General features: G+C 36.8%; 3 protein-coding genes and 1 pseudogene across 4 annotated transcripts; 1 reads left to right on the forward strand and 3 right to left on the reverse strand.

Annotated features, from left to right (window-relative positions):
• Window positions 1–354: 354 nt before the first annotated feature.
• LOC125195928 (protein CHUP1, chloroplastic-like) lies at window positions 355–5,005 on the reverse strand. 2 transcript variants are annotated; one of them, XM_048094217.1, is made up of 9 exons: window positions 4,448–5,005; window positions 4,234–4,319; window positions 3,389–4,147; window positions 1,708–3,018; window positions 1,491–1,622; window positions 1,221–1,402; window positions 981–1,092; window positions 734–877; window positions 355–640 (listed from the first exon to the last, which is right to left on the reverse strand). In XM_048094217.1, the coding sequence occupies exons 1-9, from the start codon at window positions 4,554–4,556 to the stop codon at window positions 545–547; spliced, it is 2,931 nt and encodes a 976-aa protein (XP_047950174.1). In that variant the 5' UTR covers window positions 4,557–5,005; the 3' UTR covers window positions 355–544. The 2 variants fall into 2 exon arrangements, with proteins under 2 accessions (XP_047950174.1, XP_047950173.1); XM_048094216.1 differs by having other exon boundaries at window positions 4,234–4,322; window positions 4,448–4,990.
• Window positions 5,006–6,662: 1,657 nt separating this feature from the next.
• LOC125195932 (probable transmembrane ascorbate ferrireductase 4) lies at window positions 6,663–9,049 on the reverse strand. The gene is made up of 4 exons (XM_048094220.1): window positions 8,104–9,049; window positions 7,948–7,999; window positions 7,555–7,751; window positions 6,663–7,099 (listed from the first exon to the last, which is right to left on the reverse strand). Exons 1-4 carry the CDS (start codon window positions 8,251–8,253, stop codon window positions 6,794–6,796), a joined length of 705 nt encoding a protein of 234 aa, XP_047950177.1. The 5' UTR covers window positions 8,254–9,049; the 3' UTR covers window positions 6,663–6,793.
• Window positions 9,050–9,344: 295 nt separating this feature from the next.
• Window positions 9,345–12,631, reverse strand: LOC125195930 (annotated as a pseudogene).
• A 7,828-nt stretch (window positions 12,632–20,459) lies between these two features.
• LOC125194721 (probable calcium-binding protein CML30) lies at window positions 20,460–21,657 on the forward strand. The gene is made up of 2 exons (XM_048092955.1): window positions 20,460–20,678; window positions 21,328–21,657. Exons 1-2 carry the CDS (start codon window positions 20,460–20,462, stop codon window positions 21,655–21,657), a joined length of 549 nt encoding a protein of 182 aa, XP_047948912.1.
• Window positions 21,658–22,836: the final 1,179 nt, after the last annotated feature.

The following is a 22,836-nucleotide window of genomic DNA, read 5'->3' on the forward strand; positions in this document are numbered from 1 at the left end:
CAGCGTGCACCTAGGCCCTAGCTTTTTACTCCGTATTTTTTTTATTAGAAACTATTGTGGATATATTTTGTTTTTTTTGAAGATATTTCATCATAAAATCGTTCACTACATCAACTATCAAGCTGCCTATTCGATTTTTGTCACTCCATTATTTTAGACGCCCCTTGCATAGAATAAAATATTTCAATAGTTGACAGAATATGATTTTGTATTCAAGTTGTTCAATGACACGGCAAAAATAATCAAATGTAACATCTTAGTATATATGGTGACCATGTTGTAGTTTTATATTATTTCATGACAGCATACGAACTCATCGCTATTCATCAAAGATAATAAAAACAAGTGCAGAAGTTGACTAGAAATCATACTTACGTAAATACGCAAAATTCACATGATATCATGCCTCATTGTTCTTCCTCTTCTTCATATATGCATGAAACAGGCTATAATCTTTATATAACTGATCTAACTAAAAAATTGTGTTCTTACAGATGTTAAATTAATGTACAATGAGCTTTTTTTTTTATAAAAAAAAGTAGATTTATTCTTCTTGTTTATTCTCTGCTGTGGTAGTATTAGCGCGGCTTCTCAGCTCTTCAAAAGCCTTCATGCTCTCTGCATCGAACCCTCCCGCAAACTGAAAGAGTTATTTGAAAGGTCATGAGCTCAAATTTCATATTTTTGGACTATCATTTTTCAGTAATGTACAAAATTGTGGAGAGGTGTGTACCTGATGCACTCTGAAAGCAAACCGGACTCCTTGTAGGAGCAAGAATTCCTTGTTAGGCTCTTTCTCTGGTTCATTCATTGCATCGAGCTCTGTTGCAACGCGCTTCATGTATTTCCGAGCTAGTTGAACAGATGACAGCTTGATCTGCATAAATGAATGGTAATTTGTGTTACTTATCATGAAAAAACATGCTAATCAACTTGCATTTATCACTGCTTGTTGCATGGTGTTTTGTAACATTACATACCTTGCCTACTACTCCGGAATCAAGAAGCCAGTCCACTGGAATGCCAAATTCTTTGTATCGTGAAACGGCCATGTCTCGTGTTCGTAGCAAGGCATAGACGCCATTCTCCACTCTGTGAGAAGGGTAAAGTTACAGAAATCAAGCCAAAATAGTTTGTAAATAAATTTATTTTGTAGAGTTTGATTGACCATTTGAACCGAATTTTTGTTATTCAATAGCTCCTTGCTAGAGAGAACTTACTTTTCGAGCAACTTATACATCTTCTTCAGAGCAGCGTCACAAGGAAGATTCTCATCATCTGTGAATGTTGCAACGAGCCTCTCCAGTTTATTGAGGTCCTGATACTCGAAGGCTGCCTCTCTTAACGCGTCTGCTTTCCCCTCTGGCCAGTCGAAGTGCTTGAGGACTGCGCGCTCATCAACCTAGCACAGACATGAGCACAAAAGAGTTAACAAAATTGTTTTTAAGCATGAAAGGCTCAAATCATTTCCATCAAAAACAAAACTTTACCAAGAAGGAGAGCTCCTCGTCTAGCCAGTTCACGAATGCCAGCAAATCATCTACGTTTGTAAAAGAAGCTGCTCTGACTTCAGAAGCCAATGACTGAACAAATTCACCTTGGGTTTCCACATCAGCTTTAACCTGTTTGCAAGATTTGTTGCATTGTTAGCTTTGAGAAAGGCAAATGATATTATTACTGAAGAAAATAAGTTAAGGTTTAGCATACAGCTAGCAGGAAGGATGATCTGTTCTCAATCTCCCCAATCATGTTGCTTCTTGCTTCTGAGGTGTTTGATGATGTAGAGATCAAGGCGTTTGTATTCTTCGCCTCACGTTTCATCAATGACTGGTAGAACTCAACTAGCTCAGGAGCCCGGTGAACTTTATCACTGGCTCCTCTTGGGGGCAGACTTCCTGGTGGAGGCGGAGGGCGAGGAGCCCCACCGGGTGGGGGTGGAGGCGGAGGTGCACCCGGAGTGGGAGGTGGTAGAGGGGGACCACCTGGGGCCCGACTTGGAACATTAGTGTTAGTGTTACCTGAGGCCCCTCCTGATGCCTTAGGGGGTGGTCGAGGAGTTCTTGCAGGGCGTTTCTCAATCTCCACAAGCTGCATTTTGCTGACTATCGGAGAATCGGTTTTGCCATCACTGGACTGATCATTTGAGCTTGCAGAGATAATAGGTTTCTCTTTTATAAGCGCAAGTTTTGGGGGCAGAGACACAGATTTACTATCCACCCTCAAAGGGTCACCAAATTTCACAGCTCTTGCTTGCTGAGCTTTCTCTTTGATGTGTTTCTCTCTCTCCAATGCCAGCTTGTGCCGGTCCTTGTATGCAGGGTACTTCTCGTCTAGCACGCCTTCAACTGATTTGGACATCAAATGGAAAGATGATGCTACATTGTTGAGTGAATCACTAGGAGGCAGTTTTGTGGTTTCAGGGGAATCGAACTCATCATTCTCCCCAGTACCAAAGCTAGTGATGGCAATGCCATCTCCTGCATTTCTTAGCATTAGAGCTTCAAGGGGCCCCCTAGGTTTGAGGCTCCTGCCCGGTGATCCACCTGCAAAAGATCGAGCAGGAGAGGAGAGAGCACTTGAGTCGTCTCTCTTTCCCCACCTCTTCAGCTTCTGGATCAAACCAGGCTTCTTGCTAATACTGCTGAATCTGCTCGTGGAACTATCAATAGACATATTATCGAAATCCTCACTGTCAACAGAGGTATTGTCGAAGTTGCTCTCCATATCCGTGTCCCCTCCTCCTCGCTCTGATCCTGCATACTCCAACATGAGCTGTTTAGCTTTCTCTTGGGATCTAGGGCTCAAACTTTTACTAAGATCACGAGCTGACACTTTCCCAGAAGGTGTTTGGTAGTTTCGCAGCTCAAACCTTAGACAAGCGTTCACCCAACGAAGATACACCAGCTCTTCAACTTCACTGAACCTATTCATTTGAAGCCCTTCCACTTGCCTAACAAGGTCCTCATTTGCATGCTTCATTTCATTCACCTCTTCTCTCACCTTGGCCACCATTTCTGTCTGAAGCAGCACAAAACTAGATCATATCAAGAATCTGCTAGCAAAGTATACTTGAGCGGAACTTGATGCCGGTGAAATCATAAGAATACGGATACACATTATTTCAGCTTTAATGTAGTTAGGAACAAATCGAATCAAAATAAAAAATAATCAAAATTTGAATACCATTTTCATATGCATTTTCTTGACTCACATAGTCACATATGTAATTATGTTTAGATCCAAGCCCTAGGCACCATCCGATTACGGTTAATGATCGAAGATATGATGACTTATGTCACATTTCACGTCATCGATGCTATCACCTCAACCAATGTTCTTTTGGGACGTCCTTGGCTACAAAATTATGCAGTTTGCATAAAACAATTACCTCAGTAATGTTGGAAAGAGTTCTAACTTTGGATTCAGCAGAATCCAGTTTAACTATTAGTTCCCTCTTTTCATGCTGAAGCTCTTTGTTCTTCCTCTTAAGCTCCATCACCTCGACCTCCAACTCCTTGACAGCTTTAAGCTTCTTATCGACTTCTGCACTTTCCTGCTCTTTGCTTTGAAGGCTGCTAACTTGCTGCTTCAGCAGCAAGAGCTGGCCTTTTGTCTGGTTGGCTTCAAGCTGAATCTGCTTCTGCAGTTCCTTTATCTTCCTCCTCGCCATATCCAGCTCTTTCCGAGCAGCCACTCCCTGAGACAGCTCCTCTTGGAGTTTCTTCCTCTCAGCCTGCAAAGAGTTTATGGTTATATTGAGCATGTCAATCTCCACTGTCTTGATCTTGAGCTGCTTCTGCAGCTCAGAGATGCTCGACTCTTGCTCCTTCAGTCCGTAGTACTCGAGCAGCTCCCCTTCGAGCTTCACCTCCCTCTCCTCCAACTCTTTCACCAGATCACGCAATCTCTCCAGCTCAGTGGCATTGTTCGCCATCTCACTCTCGTAGACCCTGTCTTTCTCTGCCTTGAGATTAGCAGCCGTGTCATACTTGTCTGTAGGCAATGGGAAATCAATCTCTCCAGACAAAAGACTATCAAACTCTGGCAAATACTCATCCTCAAAATCAGGAGGGCTGCTTAAAGCAGGATTTATAATGCTGTTGATCAACTTCACCTCCTCTTTATCCTCTTCTTCTTCCTCTTCTCCCTACAGCGTCTCAGATACGTTACATATATGTCGAATTTACAACGAAAAAATCATGAAATCACATGTACACATATATCCATAACCACCTCTTTAAAATCTCTGTCTGAATACACAACATGCTCCTTTTCTCCCCCTTCATTCCAAGACTTGTCAAGGGATGCTTCATCATTTTCTACTACTCAAAGCAACCAAATTTCAAAATGAATAACACAAACTAAGCATGCAAAATCACAAGACTCAACAAACGAATCTGCCTTTGATTCATTACAATATACACATAATCTAGAATTATAAGCATACCTTGGCGCTTCTTAGAATTGTCCGGTGGCCTCGAGTTCTTGACACTAACCTGCTTAACTGCATATGCTGCAATAGAAGCAGCAACAACAAAGCCTAACCTGACAATCATGTAGGCACTGTTGATGGAAAATACTGTGTTTTCCACTCATAGACTAATAAAAACAGAAGGCTTTCCCTCATCTCCCTTCAACCCCATATCTCATGCTTCAGTCCAAGAATCCATACAATCACAAGTAAAAAGGTTTTTCCTTTCCTAGGATATGAAATGACACAAGACAGGATTTTTATTCCTCAATGGCATTATCTTCACATAAAAACGAGATAAAAGCAGAAACTTGCTTGCAAACAAAGTTTCTGATAAATAGGATTTTGCAGCACAATCGAGCTACAGGAGCCACCAATTTTCGAGTGGCCAATTATCCTCCAAGACCAAGAGGATTGCAATTCTACAAACATGTGGTGGGTCTGATTAGCTAACCTGATGAGAACTGAAAATAAAATAATAAAACTGGCAAATAAATGACTGACAATGACAACAGTAAATGAAAGAGGTGATCCTATTCCTGGACAAGAATTAAGCGACTTGTCTGAATCCAGCTCCAGTTTCATTGAGCAATTGTTGTTACTTGTTAGTTACAACTTACAACTAAAAAAAATTGTCTTTTTTTGGATTGTCATAAATAAGGCGGCCGACCAGTGGGATTTTATTCTTCAAGTTGGCAACACCTCAGGCTCAAATTAGTGAGACTGCTCTCGTGTATGAAATTAAATATGCTAATTACGAATCGTGGGAAAGATAACAAAAGTAGAATTTGTTGGATTTATGTGTTTGGTAAAAGAAAATGAGGAGTTAAATTTCATTAGGTTGAAAAAGGTAATATTGGAATTTAATTGGTGGCTTTGTGTGATTGGATTTGTGCATATACATTGATTTATCCATAACATAAGTAGATTAAAGGCAAAACACGTTCCTAGGTCCTTATACTTTAATCAAAATATTCATTCGGTCCTCGTACAATTTTTTCGTTTTAATAGATCCTTATACCTTTCTCATAAATTTCATCACATCCTCGTACAATTTTTTCGTTTTAGTAGGTCCTTAAACTTTGATTATAACTTTTATTAGGTCCTTATACAATTTTTTATTTTAAGATATACCTTTACTTTTATTTTAGATAATAATTTATATTTAATTAAATTTAATGAACCTTTTAATTTTATTATTTAACTTATCTTATGATTATAAATATTCAGGGAAACATATCTTTCAATATAAATATATATAATCAATTAAAAATCGGATAGTTATTCTAAAAAAAACTTCGATTTTAATCTTCAATCATCACGGTTAATCTTTTTATTATTCTCTACAACTTATTGAGATTATTGGATAACAAGATGATATTATCTTTATAGACTATGCTAAGTTAAATAATGGAATATTAAAAAGTTCATTAAGTTTAATTAAATTTAGATTATTATCCAAGATAAATGTAAAAAAAAGTCCATAAAGATTGTACAAGGACCTAATGAAAGTTATGATAAAAGTATAAGGACCTACTAAAACGAAAAATTGTACGAGGATCTGATAAAAATATTATAAAAAGTATAAGGACATGTTAAAATGAAAAAATTGTACAAGGACCTAATAAACATTTTGACTAAAGTATAAGGACCTAAGGATGTGTTTTGCCTCCTTTCCTCAAATTGATACTCATATTCCCTCCTTTCCTCATAATTGAGGCAAAACTTTTCAGCATGAAATTTAAGAAATGGATGTTGAGTGTGTTTAATAAATAGATAAATAAGTAAAAGAGAAATAAAGTAGAAAGTGAAAAAGATAGAGACAATAAAGTAAGAGTAAGAAAAAGTGTTACTATTATATATGGAAATGACTCAACTATGAGGAAATTTTTCGAAATGGAAAAATGACTCAACTATGAGGGAACAAAGGGGGTACGTAAACTATATTCCAGAATTTTCCAATTTAAATGATTAGTTGAAATTCAAATTCAAATTAAGTCCAGACTGATGAATCTGGGCCTGGGCCAGGAATGATCATCATGATCTAGACCACAACCGTGTGGTCCTGGAATTGGGTCAACTAATGTCAGACAGTTTTAAGGTTGTTAAAATAACTGTGCAAATTTACCACAAAAACTAAAAAAACAGTTCTACTATTATTAATCCAGGTTTCCCTCATCACATAAGATCCTGCAAAACAACATAAGTCAACTAGGCAATAATGCAAAGTGATACAAAAGTAAAGAGTGTTTTAGAAGTAACACTTCACATTACAAAGCATGTACTATGTCAATATGTACAATGTAACAGAACTCTTTTCAACTAGAGAGAAGAAAGCTTCCTGTCTGAAGTTTGGCGCATTGGTGGTGTAACCGCTGCTACAATCACAACACTGCTCAGCAGGGCCAAACTTAGTCCTAAACCGTTGACAACCGCCGTCTCTGGGCAACGCTTAGACACGTTTCCCAAGGTTTGCAAGAAAGTGAGCTTCTCAAGAAGCCCTGTCTCAGCTGTTACCACTGCTAAACCATATGTGTACAAACCTAGGAAGACATGCCAAGGAAGTACCTTTAGCCTCGTCGTTCGCACCTCGCCCTTGTGCCAAAAGCTCATGAATCCAAACAACCACTGCACCATTATGCGGAGAGAATCACTCAATTTCATGATAAATGTGGCAAGTGTTTGAGAAGATACACGCTTTTAAGTACTAACTAGTATCTAATGTGTGTTAGTGCTCGTATGTTTCATTACACGTAGCATCTATGTGAAACTCACCCCATGTTCTATCTACTATGCACTAAAGCCCGTATATTTCACCATGTGTAGCATCTATGCGAAACTCTCTTTCCACTAAGCACTAGAGTCCTTGCATTTCACTATGCGAAAACTCGCCCTATAGGCACTAATGCGCGTGTATTTCACCGTGTGCAGCAGTATCTATGTGAAATCAGCCTTAGCAAGTGTGTTTCACTCTGTGTAGAGTCAATGAGATGATGGGAATACCAGTTTCTTGATTTCATCACTCACGAAATCTAACATTTATGCAAGCAATGCTGTATAAAAAGGATCTAGCTAGAACAAACCTGAGCCCCAAACAGGAACATACAGACTATTCCCATCCATGAATGTAAACTGTAAAAATTAGCAACAATTCCATCTTGGCCTTGAAATTTTGTCCAAATCCCAAAAATCCCACAAGCCAAAGCCACACCTTGGAGGCAGAGGTGCACTAATTTCTTCAAATTTCTTGAACCAGGCAACCATTTGTACACCAAAATGGCTGAAACAACCACAATAAAAAAAGTTACGTATTTTGTTTTAAAAAACCCAATTCGAAATCAATCAGAATTTTCCTCCCCAGTTTGCCACAAATTTTGTTTCTCACCAACTTTCACTATGAAAGTTTGAATCTTCGAATACTTAACCCTTTCCCCCAATTTCACACTTTTCAGTTTTCAGAAAGGGGAAAAATCTACCTTCTCCACTGATGAGGATGAAGCCAATCACCATTAACAAAGGGTGCATAACCTGCTCACAAAAAAATCCACAGAAATTCAATGTAAACATGCATGCACCTTCCATTCAAGAAAAACCATAGATCAAGAAATTAGAAAAATGGGTTCAGTTTTTACAGCGTAAATGTGTTCTTCTTGGATTGGGGACTGAGGAATGAAGCTATCCTTGAAATGAAGAGCCCATATTACTACAAGCAGTGCAACTAGACAAGCTGAAAATCTTGCAAAGAACAGGACAGGAAATGAAGAAGTCAAAGCTGCGGCCATGGCCTCAAAGTAACCTTGATTTTCAGAGCACTTTCTTGGCCATAGTGGTAGTGTCCAGTGATGAGAAACAGTGAGCCACCGACGCAATAATGATAATGTGGCATCAATTTTAATTTACAATCCCAACTTTTTAAGTAGGGTACGGAAAAAGAAGCATCTTTATTATTGGGGTCCTAATTTTCTTTTGGAGTATCATTCTGCTATTTTAGTGAAGCAGTGTGGGTCGCCAAATAACTATTAATTCAGATTGTCTAAACAAAAAAGAATAACCATCCATGAATTTCAGTTTACTAATTTTGGCTTTATGAATGTAGTACATCAAACCGAAACAAAGTAGTAACACACACAAATCGACAAATCCGATCGTATATACTCACTCCGTGACTCCGTCCATAGAAATAGACCTTTAGGGTTGACATGAGGTTTAATATGTAATTGGTAAAGTACGAAAGAATGAGAACAAGTAATTGAAATTGTGTAGTAGATTGTTGGACCACAAATGATAAAGAAAAAAAAAATATATTATCATAAATGTATATGAACTATTTCTACAGGACCGGATGAAAAACAAACTATGACATATTTTTATGGGACAAAGGAAGCATATTGACCACAACGATGTTGGTGCCGTTACAACTTACAAATGTTCTAGACTTGTCGGCATCAATTGAGGATATACTAATACTGCAATTACTACAGTTAAAGTAGTTGATGTGTCAATGCCATGACTTGATTTCTCTATTAATTAGAAAAAATATCTAATCTTTAGAGTGATGAGTTGTTTCGTTCACAACAAAACACAAAATTCTTAATTTAATTTCATTCTCATGCTATATATATATAGGTGTGTGATGAAATACTAACTACTTTATAGCAATAACTAATAACTAATATCAATCTTGTATGTTAAAAATATCAACACAAAGACATAAATTTATCAATATTCTTGTAATGATAAACTTATGTTTTTGTGTTGATATTAAAAATTTACGTGTTGTATTAATATAATTATCTACATATATAGATACATATATATATATTGACACATGAAAAGATTTATTTCAAATGATTGAATCAATCAACACCGAAGAGAATCCACTTCAAGTCTTCATTACCTTGCAGTTCAAGTACATCTTCGAAAAACAAAATATCAGCAACTTCACCTCCTCTACAAGGCTCACTCAACTCGGAGCCTCTACTTCAACTTCACATCGATGAAAAAGGGAAATTGAATATTAGAGGAAGATCAACAACTCCTGTCCCATACCCTAAGTTTAATACTCAAATCACAATCAAGATACAAACACATTACATGAAAGTTTATACGCTGATCCCGGTCACTGGGGCGCTGGACTCTGCATGCCACGCCCGCGTCCACGTCCCCTATTTACATATCCATAACCACCATAACCTCCTCTTCCATAGGAGGACCCGCGATAACGACCGCCACCACGATATGGTCCCCGACCACCTCTACCACCTCGATACCTTGAATATTCTCCAAACGTCTGCGCACAGCAATCAAATTACCATGAGCAATCTCATAAAGCAAAAACTAGGAGATTGGTGTATAAGGGTTAGGCATACCTCTGTGTCTAACTTTATTTGCTCAGAATATCTTGTCCTTCCATCATTGTTCAAAGCATTGGAAGAAAGGGAGTCGAAGAAGTCATCCTTATTGTAAATAGGCTGAAACAACAAGAGAAATAATTCAGCATTAGCATGAAATCTTTTATGAATTGCTGAGCATCAAGTTAAGCATTGACTATATTAACAACCTTCACTTCAACATTAGGCAGTTCAACATTATCCTCGTCCTCTCGATCTTCCTCATCACTGCCATTACCATTTCCTTCATTATCATTGGATTGTGATCTATTACCTTTTCCCAGATGACCCCAAACTTCGTCCTTATTGAATTTCTCATTCATTGCCATAAAATCAAAATCTTCAGTAAATTTCATAATTGGTCGCTGATTCTGCAAGGCAAAGATATAGGTGGTTGAGCTTCCGCTGCCACAGGAGCTGATGGTTCTTTCACAGGCTTTGATGACACTTGGACTACTTCCACATCCTTATGTGTTGTTTGTAAAGATTGAGGTGCAGAAGCAGTAGATGGTCCAGACTGCAGCAGATGCCCTGGGGTTATTAAAGAAGGTGTTGGAGTTTCTGTAAGACCAGAACCAGATGTCCCAACATTAGATGTTACAGGCTGAGATAGGGTCTGCTGGGGCACGGCTGTTGGGACAGTTTCCTATGCTCTTGCTAGTGATGGAAGATGTTCCTGCATTATCAGGAGCTGAAAATGGAGCTAGTGATGGCAATCCAGAACTCGGTATTGATGAAGGGATGGTAGAAACTGGAGCCTTGTTTGGCAGCAGATTGGTCATTATTTCAGATGATGAAGAAACAGGTTGCATAGGGGGCAGATTCAAAGACAAAGTCGAAGCAGGAAAACTACTAGATGGTAAACTAGAAGAACTAGTGCTGTTAGGAATAAACGAAGAATGATGATCAGGTAAACTAGAACTCGGCAGGCTAGATGCAGCTGTTGGTAAAGATGAATTGAAGCCAGAAAATTGCATCTGTTGCATGGGTGGAGTAATTGACATGCCAAGAGGAGGCCGAAGCAAGGACTGTTGAGGTAGTTGTGGAAGAACATTAGGTGCGCCATAGAATCCCTGCCAATACATTGGCATAGGTAAGCCACTACCATTTGCATTCGGCGGAGTTGGGCCCCAAGAATTCAAGTTCCCTCCAGGTTGTTGATATGAAGGCGGACCAGTTTGGAAATTTGGCCCAGGGAGTCCCATTGGAGCAGAATGGGGACCAAGATCTGCTAAAGACCCAGGAGGACCTGTAGGCAAGCTTGTAGGTGGGGCGGCCGGACGTTGATAATGTGACTGCATCAGAACTCAGATTGTTAGATTAAATTATTTCATGCATCATATTATGAAAGAAGCTGCAAATCTACTTGCCTGAATAATTGCAGGATCACTATTGATGGGAGGTGTGGTCTGAACTGGAGGAGGGGAAGCTTTGACCTGCAAATCCTGTGGAAAATAGACAAGTACTAAAAACTTGGGTCTGATGAATTGAATGAGGAAATGCCGATCCCACATGCAGCATAAAATGGATAAGGACATAAATAAAAATGAGTGTTGACAAAATCTGTGAAACTAAAGGTTGATACAAACAAGTTAAGATGAAATTAGAAAAGCAATCAACATGAACAAAGGTTTTGCTGAGCATTGACATCCTGAAGAGACAAACAAGCATCAAATCAAATTAGTACCTTAATATCAGTTCCTCTAAACAGTATGTATTCATAAATTTTGTCGCTAGGAGGGACTTGAGGTCCATCTTTTTCCGTCCTTCTGTTCCAAATGATCTCACTGCAACAATTAAGATAATCAATTAATATTTAATTCAATATGAAAATAAAGACCAAGGAACAAGTTCAAGTACCCTCTATTCTCATTACGCATGTAAATGAAGCCTAACATAAATTACTATGGGATAAGCAATCACAAAAATTGAAAACTCATTCAAAAGAAAGAAGCAGAGCACATTTATCAATTGAAAAGCACCCTAACTGATCAATTAAAAGTTAAGGATTTTAAGTTGAAACATAAGCATGATTTCTACAAGTACAAAAATACACATTTTGTAAAAGCAGAAGACAAACTCCAGCTACTTAGTTATATATGCACAACAAATGAAAGGTTAGAGAAGTTAGCGCATCAAAAGCTTTATCTGACAATAATTCACATTTGACGATAAGAATACTCACTATAAGCATGATTAGAGAATATTCATAAGCTGAATTGCGATAACATCTATGACTTGACACATCGACAAAACATCTCCTTTCGAGGATAAAAATATAATGCTACTGAAATAGACAAATGCAGTGAAAAACCCTATGCTACTCAATATCTGGCCACGGAACGTAAAAAATCCGAAAGTTAAACAAGCGAACAATACAGCTATTGAAAAATAAAAAAATATGATCAAGCCGAATCCAAATTACCGGTAAACAAAATTTGAAAACGCATAGAATAAAAGTTGGACGATTTCTGCAAATTAAAATAGCAGGTTCTTCATTTGCTCTCACCGTTGCGTAGGCCGATGCTGGACTCCTCAGTGTTGATGTTGTACAGTATACCTTCGTATCTGATCTCACTCTTCGAAGTCAAACTAATCAAGCTGCCGATGTATGAATCCGCCGATGCTCCGTCGCCGCCAGATCTACCACTGGACGCCGCCGTTGTATCCTCCGTAGCCATCTTCCAATCTCTTCTGCAGGTTCTCTAATTATTTCCGGTTTTTTATACAGAAATTTAGCAATCACTCAAAAATATATGTAAATTTCTAGAAAGACACTTTTCATCTACTATCAAAAAATTAGGGCTTTCAGGATTTTAATCTTTTTGTTATTTTATAAATTAGGGCTTTCAGGATTTATTGTTTATAAATTCGGTAACATTAAATGGGGTATACTTTAAATTATCTGAAATACTAGTAGTGAGTATATTTTATTGTGAATTAGGAGTAGGTATGATGTGCACAGGTGCTCAAGGTTTACCATTCTCATGGCTAACTGTGAATCTCTAATCGGTGGTTACGGTTTGAATCGAATCGTGAGAATTTATCGAACGAAATCGTCGATTTTAGAGCCGTAGTTTGGTTCATGTTCGAAAATTTCCGAACCAAAAGCGTGTCGGAAGCCGGTTCGGGCGGTTTAACCGGAATTACGAAAAACCTCGAAACCCATGAAACGAGACGGAACCGCAAAAAGCTGATCTGTCGGAACAGTTAAAATCGAAAAAACCACCGAAAAACCATCGGTTTGGAATCGAAACCGAAACCGGCGGTTTTGAAACCGGAATCATAACGCGAAACTCCTCACGGTTCGGTTCCCACAGAACACGGTTTCGGGAACGTGAGCACCTCTAATGATGTGTATATGGACTACGGTCGGTTGAATTTTTAGAGCTTGATATTGTGATACGCTCGGATTTTGCATTGTTTTAAAGTCATTATTTGGTTCGTTTTAAGTATCAAAGTTGCATTACATGTCCATTATTTGCATATTTTATCCATTTCGGTATTCGGAAGGGACTGAAAACCAGTCAGGCATTCGATCTCTCCGTGCCTAGGCTGTTCGCGTGCGCGGTCCAGTTCAAACTCATTTTGTCGGAGATTCTGAAGTCCTATCTGGCCGTGCTACATACCATTCTCTTTGTCTTTGAAAGAGCTTTGTGTTGGTACCTTAATCATCTCAATCGGAGTTCTGTGGAAAAAGTTATGTCTATTCTACCAAAGTCGCGCAAAGCTTTCAAGTGCGAATTTATGCGGAAATTCAAGGAAGGAAAGAAGACATTACCTTGTGAAGCCAAATCTTTTCCTTAACCTATGGGGCACGAAAATTCCATATTTGCTATTACTTGGACGAAACTTTTGATCAAATTTAAATCTTTTTCAAGCTATGTATACCCATAAGATTCATAATATAGACCCATTTATAGCCTCCAAGATTGGAGAGCCCCAAGGCACCCCTCCACTCTCCAGCCCTAAATCCTCCATCCACCATTCTTAGAGATTGGATAATTGTGTTTTGTGTAAACTTGTAAAGCCCATTTCTAGGGTATAATAATATACGAATGCTATTTAGCGAACTTAAAGGCGACGAGACGTAGTAGGGTTTCATTTAAAGAGATTTGACCAAGTGTTTAATGAACTATAAACAATAAGTCAACGTTTAATCACGAAAATCGGGATTTGATAGATAACATAGGCTAAGCTAAAAAGTCAAGGGTTTGATGTAAATCAAAAAAACGCAATATTTCACAATATTCCAACTCGAGAAATAAGTTCAAATCAACCAAAGATAAATAGTTTCAAAACAAAAAATTAGCGGAAGCAATCGAGAAAGCGAAGCCATGTATGAAGACACGACTACACTTAAAGTTCCAAACATCCATTTTATTCGATTCAAGCTTCAACACCGCGCCGCTTGCGCGTCAACTGCGCATAGGAAAACACATGCGGCTGAGTATTTTAAACGTACTCAGTGGACTCATGCCAAAACGTTTTAATAGTTATGCCACCCTTACCATAGTGAACTCGAGGTTTAGCATTTAATTTTAAAAATAGCATCGAGTATCACAAAATATTTCATGGCGAATTGGTCAAACAATACCTCCCATTTTCTCATCAATCAACACTATCATGGTGCGACGAAGTGTGGCCACACTTTCGCCCACGAGATCGGCCGACTAGGGACGGCTCCCGATCTCCGTGTACACTAACCGACGGGTTTCTGGCCCTACTTAGACCGAATTCGTTTATATAGCCCTATAGCCTAATGGAGCGCACTCGCAAGCTAGGCATCGGGCCACACAATATCCAAAATAATCATAGGCATGGCATAACAATTTAATCCGCCCTATTGCTCCACTATCATAATTTGCAACATAAGAGAGAGTTAAGTTTAAGAATAAAGCCCACCTCGATTCCTAGATTTCAAGCACGTTCTTCTTCTTGTTATCACACCGAGAACGCGAGCTATCACCTTTAATTTATGTATTTCACCAGTAAGTTTCAAACATTGATCAAAATCATGCGTGTTCCCAACGTTTTCCTTTTTCCCATCGTTTAGTTTTAATATCATCATCCAAATCAAAGTACGATTATCAAGGACGGACTAAAAAGGAAATTGTTCATACTTTTCAAGGACGAATAGAGTATTAAGTTAATAATAAATGATTAAAATTAAAATTAAGTTGCATACCATAATTATATAAGTTAAATTGAAAAAGCACTATAATGAAAAGAGTAAAATACTCCGTCACCGCCATTAGTAGTCTCATTTTGATTAGGCACTAGTTCTCACGGAGAAGGAAAAGTGGATGGAAAAAGTTAATATTGGTCTCATATATATATATATATATATATATATATATATATATATATATATAGGGTCTTGTTATGATGATAAGAATTTTGGGTATAATTGAGAAATGAGATGCAATCTCAGCCACTAATTCACAAGATTAACTTAATGTCAACAGCTATCACATTATGTCAACACGGGGTATAATTGTCTTTTCATTAAATTGTATTTGAAATCATTTTCTAAAATCCTCTCTAAAACTCTAGCCGCAAAGTCTTCAAATCTTCAACATTCAAATCTTCAAATCTTCAAATCTCTTCAACATTCAAATCTTCAAATCTCTTCAACATTCAAATTTTCAAATCTCTTCAACATTCAAATCTTTCAAATCTTCAACATTCAAATCTTCAAATCTTCAAATCTTCAACATTCAAATCTTCAAATCTTCAACATTCAAATATTCAAATATTCAAATCTTCAACATTCAATAAAATAACACCTATTAAAATGTCAACAACTAAAAAATAACACTTAATAATTCACATATCAATACCGAGAATATCGAATGTCAACAACTCGCATTAAAATGTCAACAACTAACAAATAACACTTATAATCTCACATATCAATACCGAGAATATCTACCTATTCTATAACTCGTACTAAAATGTCAACAACTAACAAATAACACTTATAATTCACATATCAATACCGAGAATATCGAATGTCAACAACAACTCGTATTAAAATGTCAACAACTAACAAATAATATTTATAATTCACATATCAATACCGAGAATATCGAATGTCAACAACTACTCGTATTAAAATGTCAACAACTAACAAATAATACTTACAATTCACATATCAATACCGAGAATATCGAATGTCAACAACTCGTATTAAAATGTCAACAACTAAAAAATAACACTTACAATTCACATATTAATACCGAGAATATCGAATGTCATCAACTTATAGTTGACATTATGTGTATAGTTGATATGAATTGTATATGTAGTTGACATGAATTGTATATGTAGTTGACATGATTGTACATATAGTTGACATGAATTGTATAGTGTAGTTGACATGATTGTACACATAGTTGACATTATATGTATGTAGTTGACATTATACGTGTGTAGTTGACATGAATTGTATATGTAGTTAGACATACATTATATATGTAGTTGACATTATATGTGCGTAGTTGACATTAACAAAGGAATATCACCAAACATCTAGAGTGCATTATGATTAAGCTTGATTCTCCAATCTAGCTACATCCAACACAATTGATAATTGAAAAATAAAAATTATTTTTATCTAATCACAATTGATTAACACCATATTCACTTTCCAGAAACACAAAGCAGAATTTGAAGTTTTTTTGGAGATTCAACTACCTAAGTTCAAGTTTGCAGAAATAGGAACAAATCCAACCTCAAACAAGCAAATAATTGAATAAGCAAACACAATTTGATGCAATATATACTGCATTTATCACAATTAACACCAAATACACTTTCCAGAAACACAAAGCATAACAGAAATTGAGAATTGATTTATATACCAACACCACCATAAAAAAAAATCTGAAAAATCAGAAACGGACGAAGTCGGTTACAGCAATCCGCTACAAAATTCTGAACTTATTTTCATATAGTAGAGAATCAGCAACTCCATTATGATCACAGATCTGACCTCGCTTACGCTCGCGATTCACACCGGAGAAACAAAATTTCTAGAGAAAAACAATAAACTAATGATTTCTCCTACGAATTGAACCTTCACTCATAGCCAAACGCAACGAGATTTCTCAAAATCCGAACAATTGCATAAAATATTCAATCAAACAGTTGAAGTTTCTGTTTCTTCAAAACTCAGTGAAAGCCAATCAAACAGTTGAAGTTTCAAATTGAAAAAAATGAAAAAATCACAATTCGCGCTTCTAATCAAATTAGCATTTCAATCTCCCAACGCTATGCGAAAACACAAAATTAGATGAAGCAGCATACTTAATTCGCTCTTCTAATCAAATTAGTTTTGAATTAGTTTTGAGGCCACCGGAAAAGATCAAGAAAATCACACAGCTCCGATTCCAGCGACAACGCTGAAAAATACCTGAGAGATCTTTGCTCTGAAACTGATAGATCGGACGTGTGCTGGAACATCCTCAGATCGGAGGTGCACCGCTTCGATTCCGACGGCGACAGAGACATCGCCTGCGGCGTGATCGATCTGACGATAGCGAAATCGAAGGAGATTCACGACAAGCTTCAGCCGCGGCGTCAGCTTGATGCGCCATGACCTCCGCCACGTCACCCCGCCGGAATCACCTAGCTCTACAACTCGCATCTTCTGCTTGTGACCGGCGCCGGCGATGCGCTGGTAGCCCTTGCGGCGTCAGTAGCCTCTGATTCCTCGGTAGACAGTGGCAGAAACACCTTCCATTGGCTAATTGGTTAAAGATTTGGTGAAGGTGTTGCTTTAATGGAGGAAAATTGAGAATGGAATTGGAGGAAAATTGGAAATGGAATTGAATTGGAGTGCTGGAAACCACGTTTCATTTGTTTTAAACTTAAATTACCATTCTGCCCTTTCATAATTAATTAATCTAAAATATTTTTCATGTGACAAAATCTGGACCACTCATTTAATGAAAATGAGTGGCTAATATTGCATCTCATTTCTCAATTAGCCTAAAAAATCTCAATTGATCATGAACCTATATATATATATATATATAAATGGAGCACTGTGGTGCCCCCTTATTTAGAGTCACAACGTACATCTAATCTGGTGCTGCCATGTGGCACAAAACATGCACTTAACAATAAAAAATGCAATCTGCATATAACAAAAATGCAATCTGCCGAAATTCATTTATAGCTTCTACAAAAAAATGCGTATTGCATTTTTCTGTATACAATATTGCATTTTTCTTCTACAAATGTGCCATATACAATATTGCATGGCAGCACGTGGTTGGATGTACGTTGTAACTTTAAAATTAGTTGTTATACTAGTACACCCCTATATATATATATATATATATATATATATATATATATATATATATATTTTATTTTGATTATTGATAAATTTTGGTAGAAAGTAATTGTATTAAGCGTGTAATTGACCTTTATGGTTTTCTCTATTTGTTTGTGATTAGGTCGTTGTTGTATTTAGTTTTATTTTGCATCAATTGTCATTTTATTTTCATGAAATCATCCATTGCTTACAAATTTCCGTGTTTTCTTTTCGTTAGTTTCAGTTTGTAAATTTTCGACAAGTAATGCACTATATTAAATGTATAATGTAGATCGTATTAATGTACGATTATAGTTGTATAATGTATATTCAGCTTAGAATAATGTACATTACAATGGGTTTAATGTGTGACAGAAGTTAAATCCATTCCCCTTTGGGTTTAGCAATCCATGTGGCTAGGGTATAGTACCGACCCGAAATACGAAAACGTCACCAAGGGCAGAGAGTTTGAATCATTCCCCTTGGGTTTAGCAACCCATGGGGCTAGGTTATAGCACCACCACATGAATTAAATTTCTTTTTTTAATGCGTTTAAGATTTGGTACAGTAAATAATGTACCAATAGTATCTAATAATGTGCACGGATCATTGAATAATGTACAGACTGAATAGAATAATGTTGAAAGGAAATTGAATTCATGCCCTTTGGGTTTAGTTATCCATGAGGCTAGGTTGTAGTACCCACTCACAAACGGAACCATCACAAAGGGCAGATAGTTTGAATCGTTCCCCTTGGGTTTAGCAACCCATTGGGCTAGGCTATAGCACCACCACATGAATTAAATTTTATTTTTTAATGCGTTTAAGATTTGATACAGTAAATAATGTACTAAATAGAATCTAATAATGTGCACGGATCAGTGAATAATGTACAGATTGAAGAGAATAATTATGAAAGGAAATTTAATTCAAACCATACCAAGTGCTTTACATCGTCATAAATCTAGACAAAATACCCTACAAATCTATTTCAAATCGGTTGGACACCTCCTGAAGTACATGTTGTTGTCTTTCTTGTTTTGACTAGGTGCTGCAAAATCCTCTCTCACCGAGACCGCCACAGAGCCGTCGCTGCCGCCGCAGCGCACAAGGAATGGGGTTGATCCATGGGCATGAGCATTTCCAAACAAGCCTACTTGGTTCATCTTTCTCCAACACCTCCTGGTTGGGTGAATTAAGATCGTCATTGCTGCCAAGTTCCTCCAACACATTCTGGTTTAGCAAAAGGAAATTACATGTATCAGTGATGTAACAGATCAATAATGTGCAAAAATATATGTATAATGCATTTGTAATAACAACAACAGTAATGGTTAATATATCAGGTCAGTAATGTACGATAAATAACACATAATGCAAGACAACATATCAATAATGTACCAAAAGATAATTAAATTTTGCCATGCAACTCAATAATGTACCAAGAAGTTCATATAATGAGTAGTAACTGGCTAATAATGTACCAAACTTTACAACGAACACAATATTTCATACTGTAACTTGTCAGTAATGTATGTAAATTGGTAATGTAATGTACAAAATGGTATAAATAATGTAGCTTGCAACAGAACTGGATGAATAATGTATCAAATTAAACTAATGTAATGTACAAAACGGTATAAATAATGTATCATATACATGCTAATGTAAAAATCCAGTTAAATGCATAATATACAAATGGAAGCAAATAAAAAAGCCCCAAACTACTGCTTTTCCCGACTGGGGGGTTGGGGTTTTAACTTTATCTTTTTTTCATTTGGGGTGGTTTTTGGGCAACAAAATATCAACGGGTTTAAAATTTTAAGCGTTTTCGCCCCTTCGACAATTGTAGACCCAAAAATTTAAAAAAAAGCTTCAATTATGTACAAAACCCTGAAAATGGACCATGATTTACAAAAAAATTTAAAAGCGTGTCCCAAGGGGATATTTGGGGAAAACATTGAATCCGGGGAGCGGTGTTTGTAGGTGAAAATCGAAATTAAAATTGGGGATTACAAAAAATGGCATTTAAACCACCTTGTTTTGGGGCTTTAAATCTGGTTGGGCGACGGGGGCTGGGTTTCCCGAAACAACGCGGGCTTTTAAATTGAGATTTTTTAGGCTAATTGAGAAATGAGATGCAATATTAGCCACTCATTTTTATTAAATGAGTGGTCCAGATTTTTCCACATAAAAAATATTTTTAGATTAATTAAATATGAATGGGAAGAATGGTAATTTCCTATTTTAATTAGGGTTCATCTTCATCGCCATGACCATTCTCATCCCCACCTTCTCGCACTTCGTCCTCGCCTGCACCTACTGTGATTCCCGCAACATCGCGCAGCTCTCCCACAGCGGCATCGCCGCCATCTCCTCCATCTGCCTCTCAAATCTCATCAACAAGTACGGTCTCCGAAGGTTTTTGATCTTCGATAAGCTTCGCGATGAGAGCGAGATCGTCAGAAAGAGCTACACCAAGCAATTTAATGTATTTTCTATTCCTTTATTACTTCAATTTATTTGCTGGTTAGGTTTTGAAATCAATCAGTTGAATGAAACACACACATTCGATTCCAATCCTTTCGCATCTTCATTCGATTTTGATTTTATTTGCTGATTTGGTTTTGAAATGAATCAATTGAATGAAACACATGCTATTGACATGCCGGCGTGATTCTTCTACCCTCAACCAACCAGACCTGGAGTGATTCGTGGTGAGCGTAGAGCCCGACGTCAATATTTCTCTTTCAATTTTCAGGTTAGCATTCCCCGATTTCACTGATTCATTCATGAACTCCGTCGATCTCCAACCGAAATTGATTTCAGATGTGGAGTTCATGTTTAATTTTGCATCCACATGATTCCTTATTTTTTATTTGATTTTGCGTTTGAGCATTTTCAATCGATCGATGAAATTATTGCTTGCGTGGTTATGATCTTAGATACTCCTAACCAGTGAATTAGGATTTTTTTCCCCTTTTCAGTTGCTTCTCCTATTTTCCCAATCATCGGAAGTTCTCATAAATAGCAATGTTTTTCAAATTTTAGTTTAGAGCTGAAAATTCCTATTGTTATTTTGTAGAAATTCCTGCTGAATCACCCGATATTCATGATACTGCTGAATAAATCGGCGCAAGAGTACGGGTACGAGCAGAAAGGATGGGGATTTGAGAGACGTGTTTGATGGGAAAAAAGATGGGCGGATCACGGTGGAGGAATTGTGGTTGGTTTTGTCCTCCTTGGGATTCAGTGAGGGGAGCAAGATTAAGGACTGCAAGGAGATGATCAGAATGGTGGATGTTGATGGAGATGGGATGATTGATTTTGAGGAGTTTGAGAAGATGATGACACAGGGCCTTGGAAGGCTTATTCAGTTTCTTGATGGAGTTTTTGCAGATTTAAATTCTTGTTTTACTCCAATTAAAACTGCTGCTACTACTGATTTTCCATCAATAGTATATCTCTAACTTTTGATCATCATCATTAGTGGTCTTAAATCTTGATTAGTGTGTTTGGATTATTAATTCTGCTACTACTGATTTTCCATCAATAGTATATCTTGAATCTTGATTAGTGTGTTTGGATTATTAATTTTGGGTGTACAGATAGCTTAATTAACATGTCAACTACACACATATAATGTTAACTACATATACAATTCATGTCAACTACACACATATAATGTCAATTATGTGTAAAATCCATGTCAACCACATTTACAATTCATGTCAACTACACACATATCATGTCAACTACATATATAATTCATGTCAATTACACTAATATAATGTCAACTATGTGTACAATTCATGTCAACTACATATACAATTCATGTCAGCTACACACATATAATGTCAACTACATATACAATTCATGTCAACTATGCACATATAATGTCAACTATATGTTGTTGACATTTGATGTGCAGGCTATTGACATGTATTGTATGATATGATGTCAGAACTTGTGTCAAATAAAAAAATTAAGATAAAATAGTTGTTATTTTTTAATTACAAGAATTGTTTTTGAGTTATTGACACTTTATACAAGTTGTTGACAAGCTGTTGACATTTTGCTATAGGTTGTTGACATTTGATATGCAGGTTATTGACATGTGTTGTATGATCATGATGCCAGAACTTGTGTCAAATAAAAAAAATTAAGATAAAATATTTGTTATTTTTTATTAAAAGAATTGTTTTTGAGTTGTTGACACTATATACAAGTTGTTGACATTTGATATACAAGTTGTTGACATTTTTATATAAGTTGTTGACATTTGATATGAAAGCTATTGACATGTATTGTATGATCATGATACCAGAACTTGTTTCAAATAAAAAAATTAAGAGAAAATAGTTGTTCTTTTATAATTATATGAATTGTTTTTGCGTTGTTAAAATTTCAATACAAGTTGTTGACATTTCAATACAAGATGTTAATTGACATTTGATATATATTACATACTACTAAGTTCAAAAGTCATAAACTACAATAGTTGTCCATAGTTTGTGTGGGTAGTGCAGGTTTTGGGAAAAAGCCTTCAGCAACCCAAAGTTTGATGAGTTTAGAGTCACGTATCTCACAATCTTCCGGGAATGTACCTAGGTAATAGAAAAAGCCATGAAGTCTAGTGGGCAAGTAAA

Source organism: Salvia hispanica, chromosome 6, assembly GCF_023119035.1.
Source record: "Salvia hispanica cultivar TCC Black 2014 chromosome 6, UniMelb_Shisp_WGS_1.0, whole genome shotgun sequence".
Classification (NCBI taxonomy): Eukaryota; Viridiplantae; Streptophyta; class Magnoliopsida; order Lamiales; family Lamiaceae; genus Salvia; species Salvia hispanica.

Bases quoted from the DNA above. Each gene is read 5' to 3' on its own strand.
- LOC125194721 (XM_048092955.1), top strand. From the start codon at position 20,460: ATGACCATTCTCATCCCCACCTTCTCGCACTTCGTCCTCGCCTGCACC. The intron at 20,679-21,327 runs GTATTTTCTATT...AATCGGCGCAAG, and splicing joins GCTACACCAAGCAATTTAAT to AGTACGGGTACGAGCAGAAA.
- LOC125195928 (XM_048094216.1), bottom strand. From the start codon at position 4,556: ATGATTGTCAGGTTAGGCTTTGTTGTTGCTGCTTCTATTGCAGCATAT. The intron at 878-980 runs GTATGTAATGTT...TCATTTATGCAG, and splicing joins ATTCCGGAGTAGTAGGCAAG to ATCAAGCTGTCATCTGTTCA. The intron at 641-733 runs GTACACACCTCT...TAACTCTTTCAG, and splicing joins TTGCTTTCAGAGTGCATCAG to TTTGCGGGAGGGTTCGATGC.
- LOC125195932 (XM_048094220.1), bottom strand. From the start codon at position 8,253: ATGGCCGCAGCTTTGACTTCTTCATTTCCTGTCCTGTTCTTTGCAAGA. The intron at 7,752-7,947 runs GTAGATTTTTCC...TGGTTGTTTCAG, and splicing joins CATCCTCATCAGTGGAGAAG to CCATTTTGGTGTACAAATGG. The intron at 7,100-7,554 runs GTTTGTTCTAGC...ATAATGGTGCAG, and splicing joins TGTTCCTGTTTGGGGCTCAG to TGGTTGTTTGGATTCATGAG.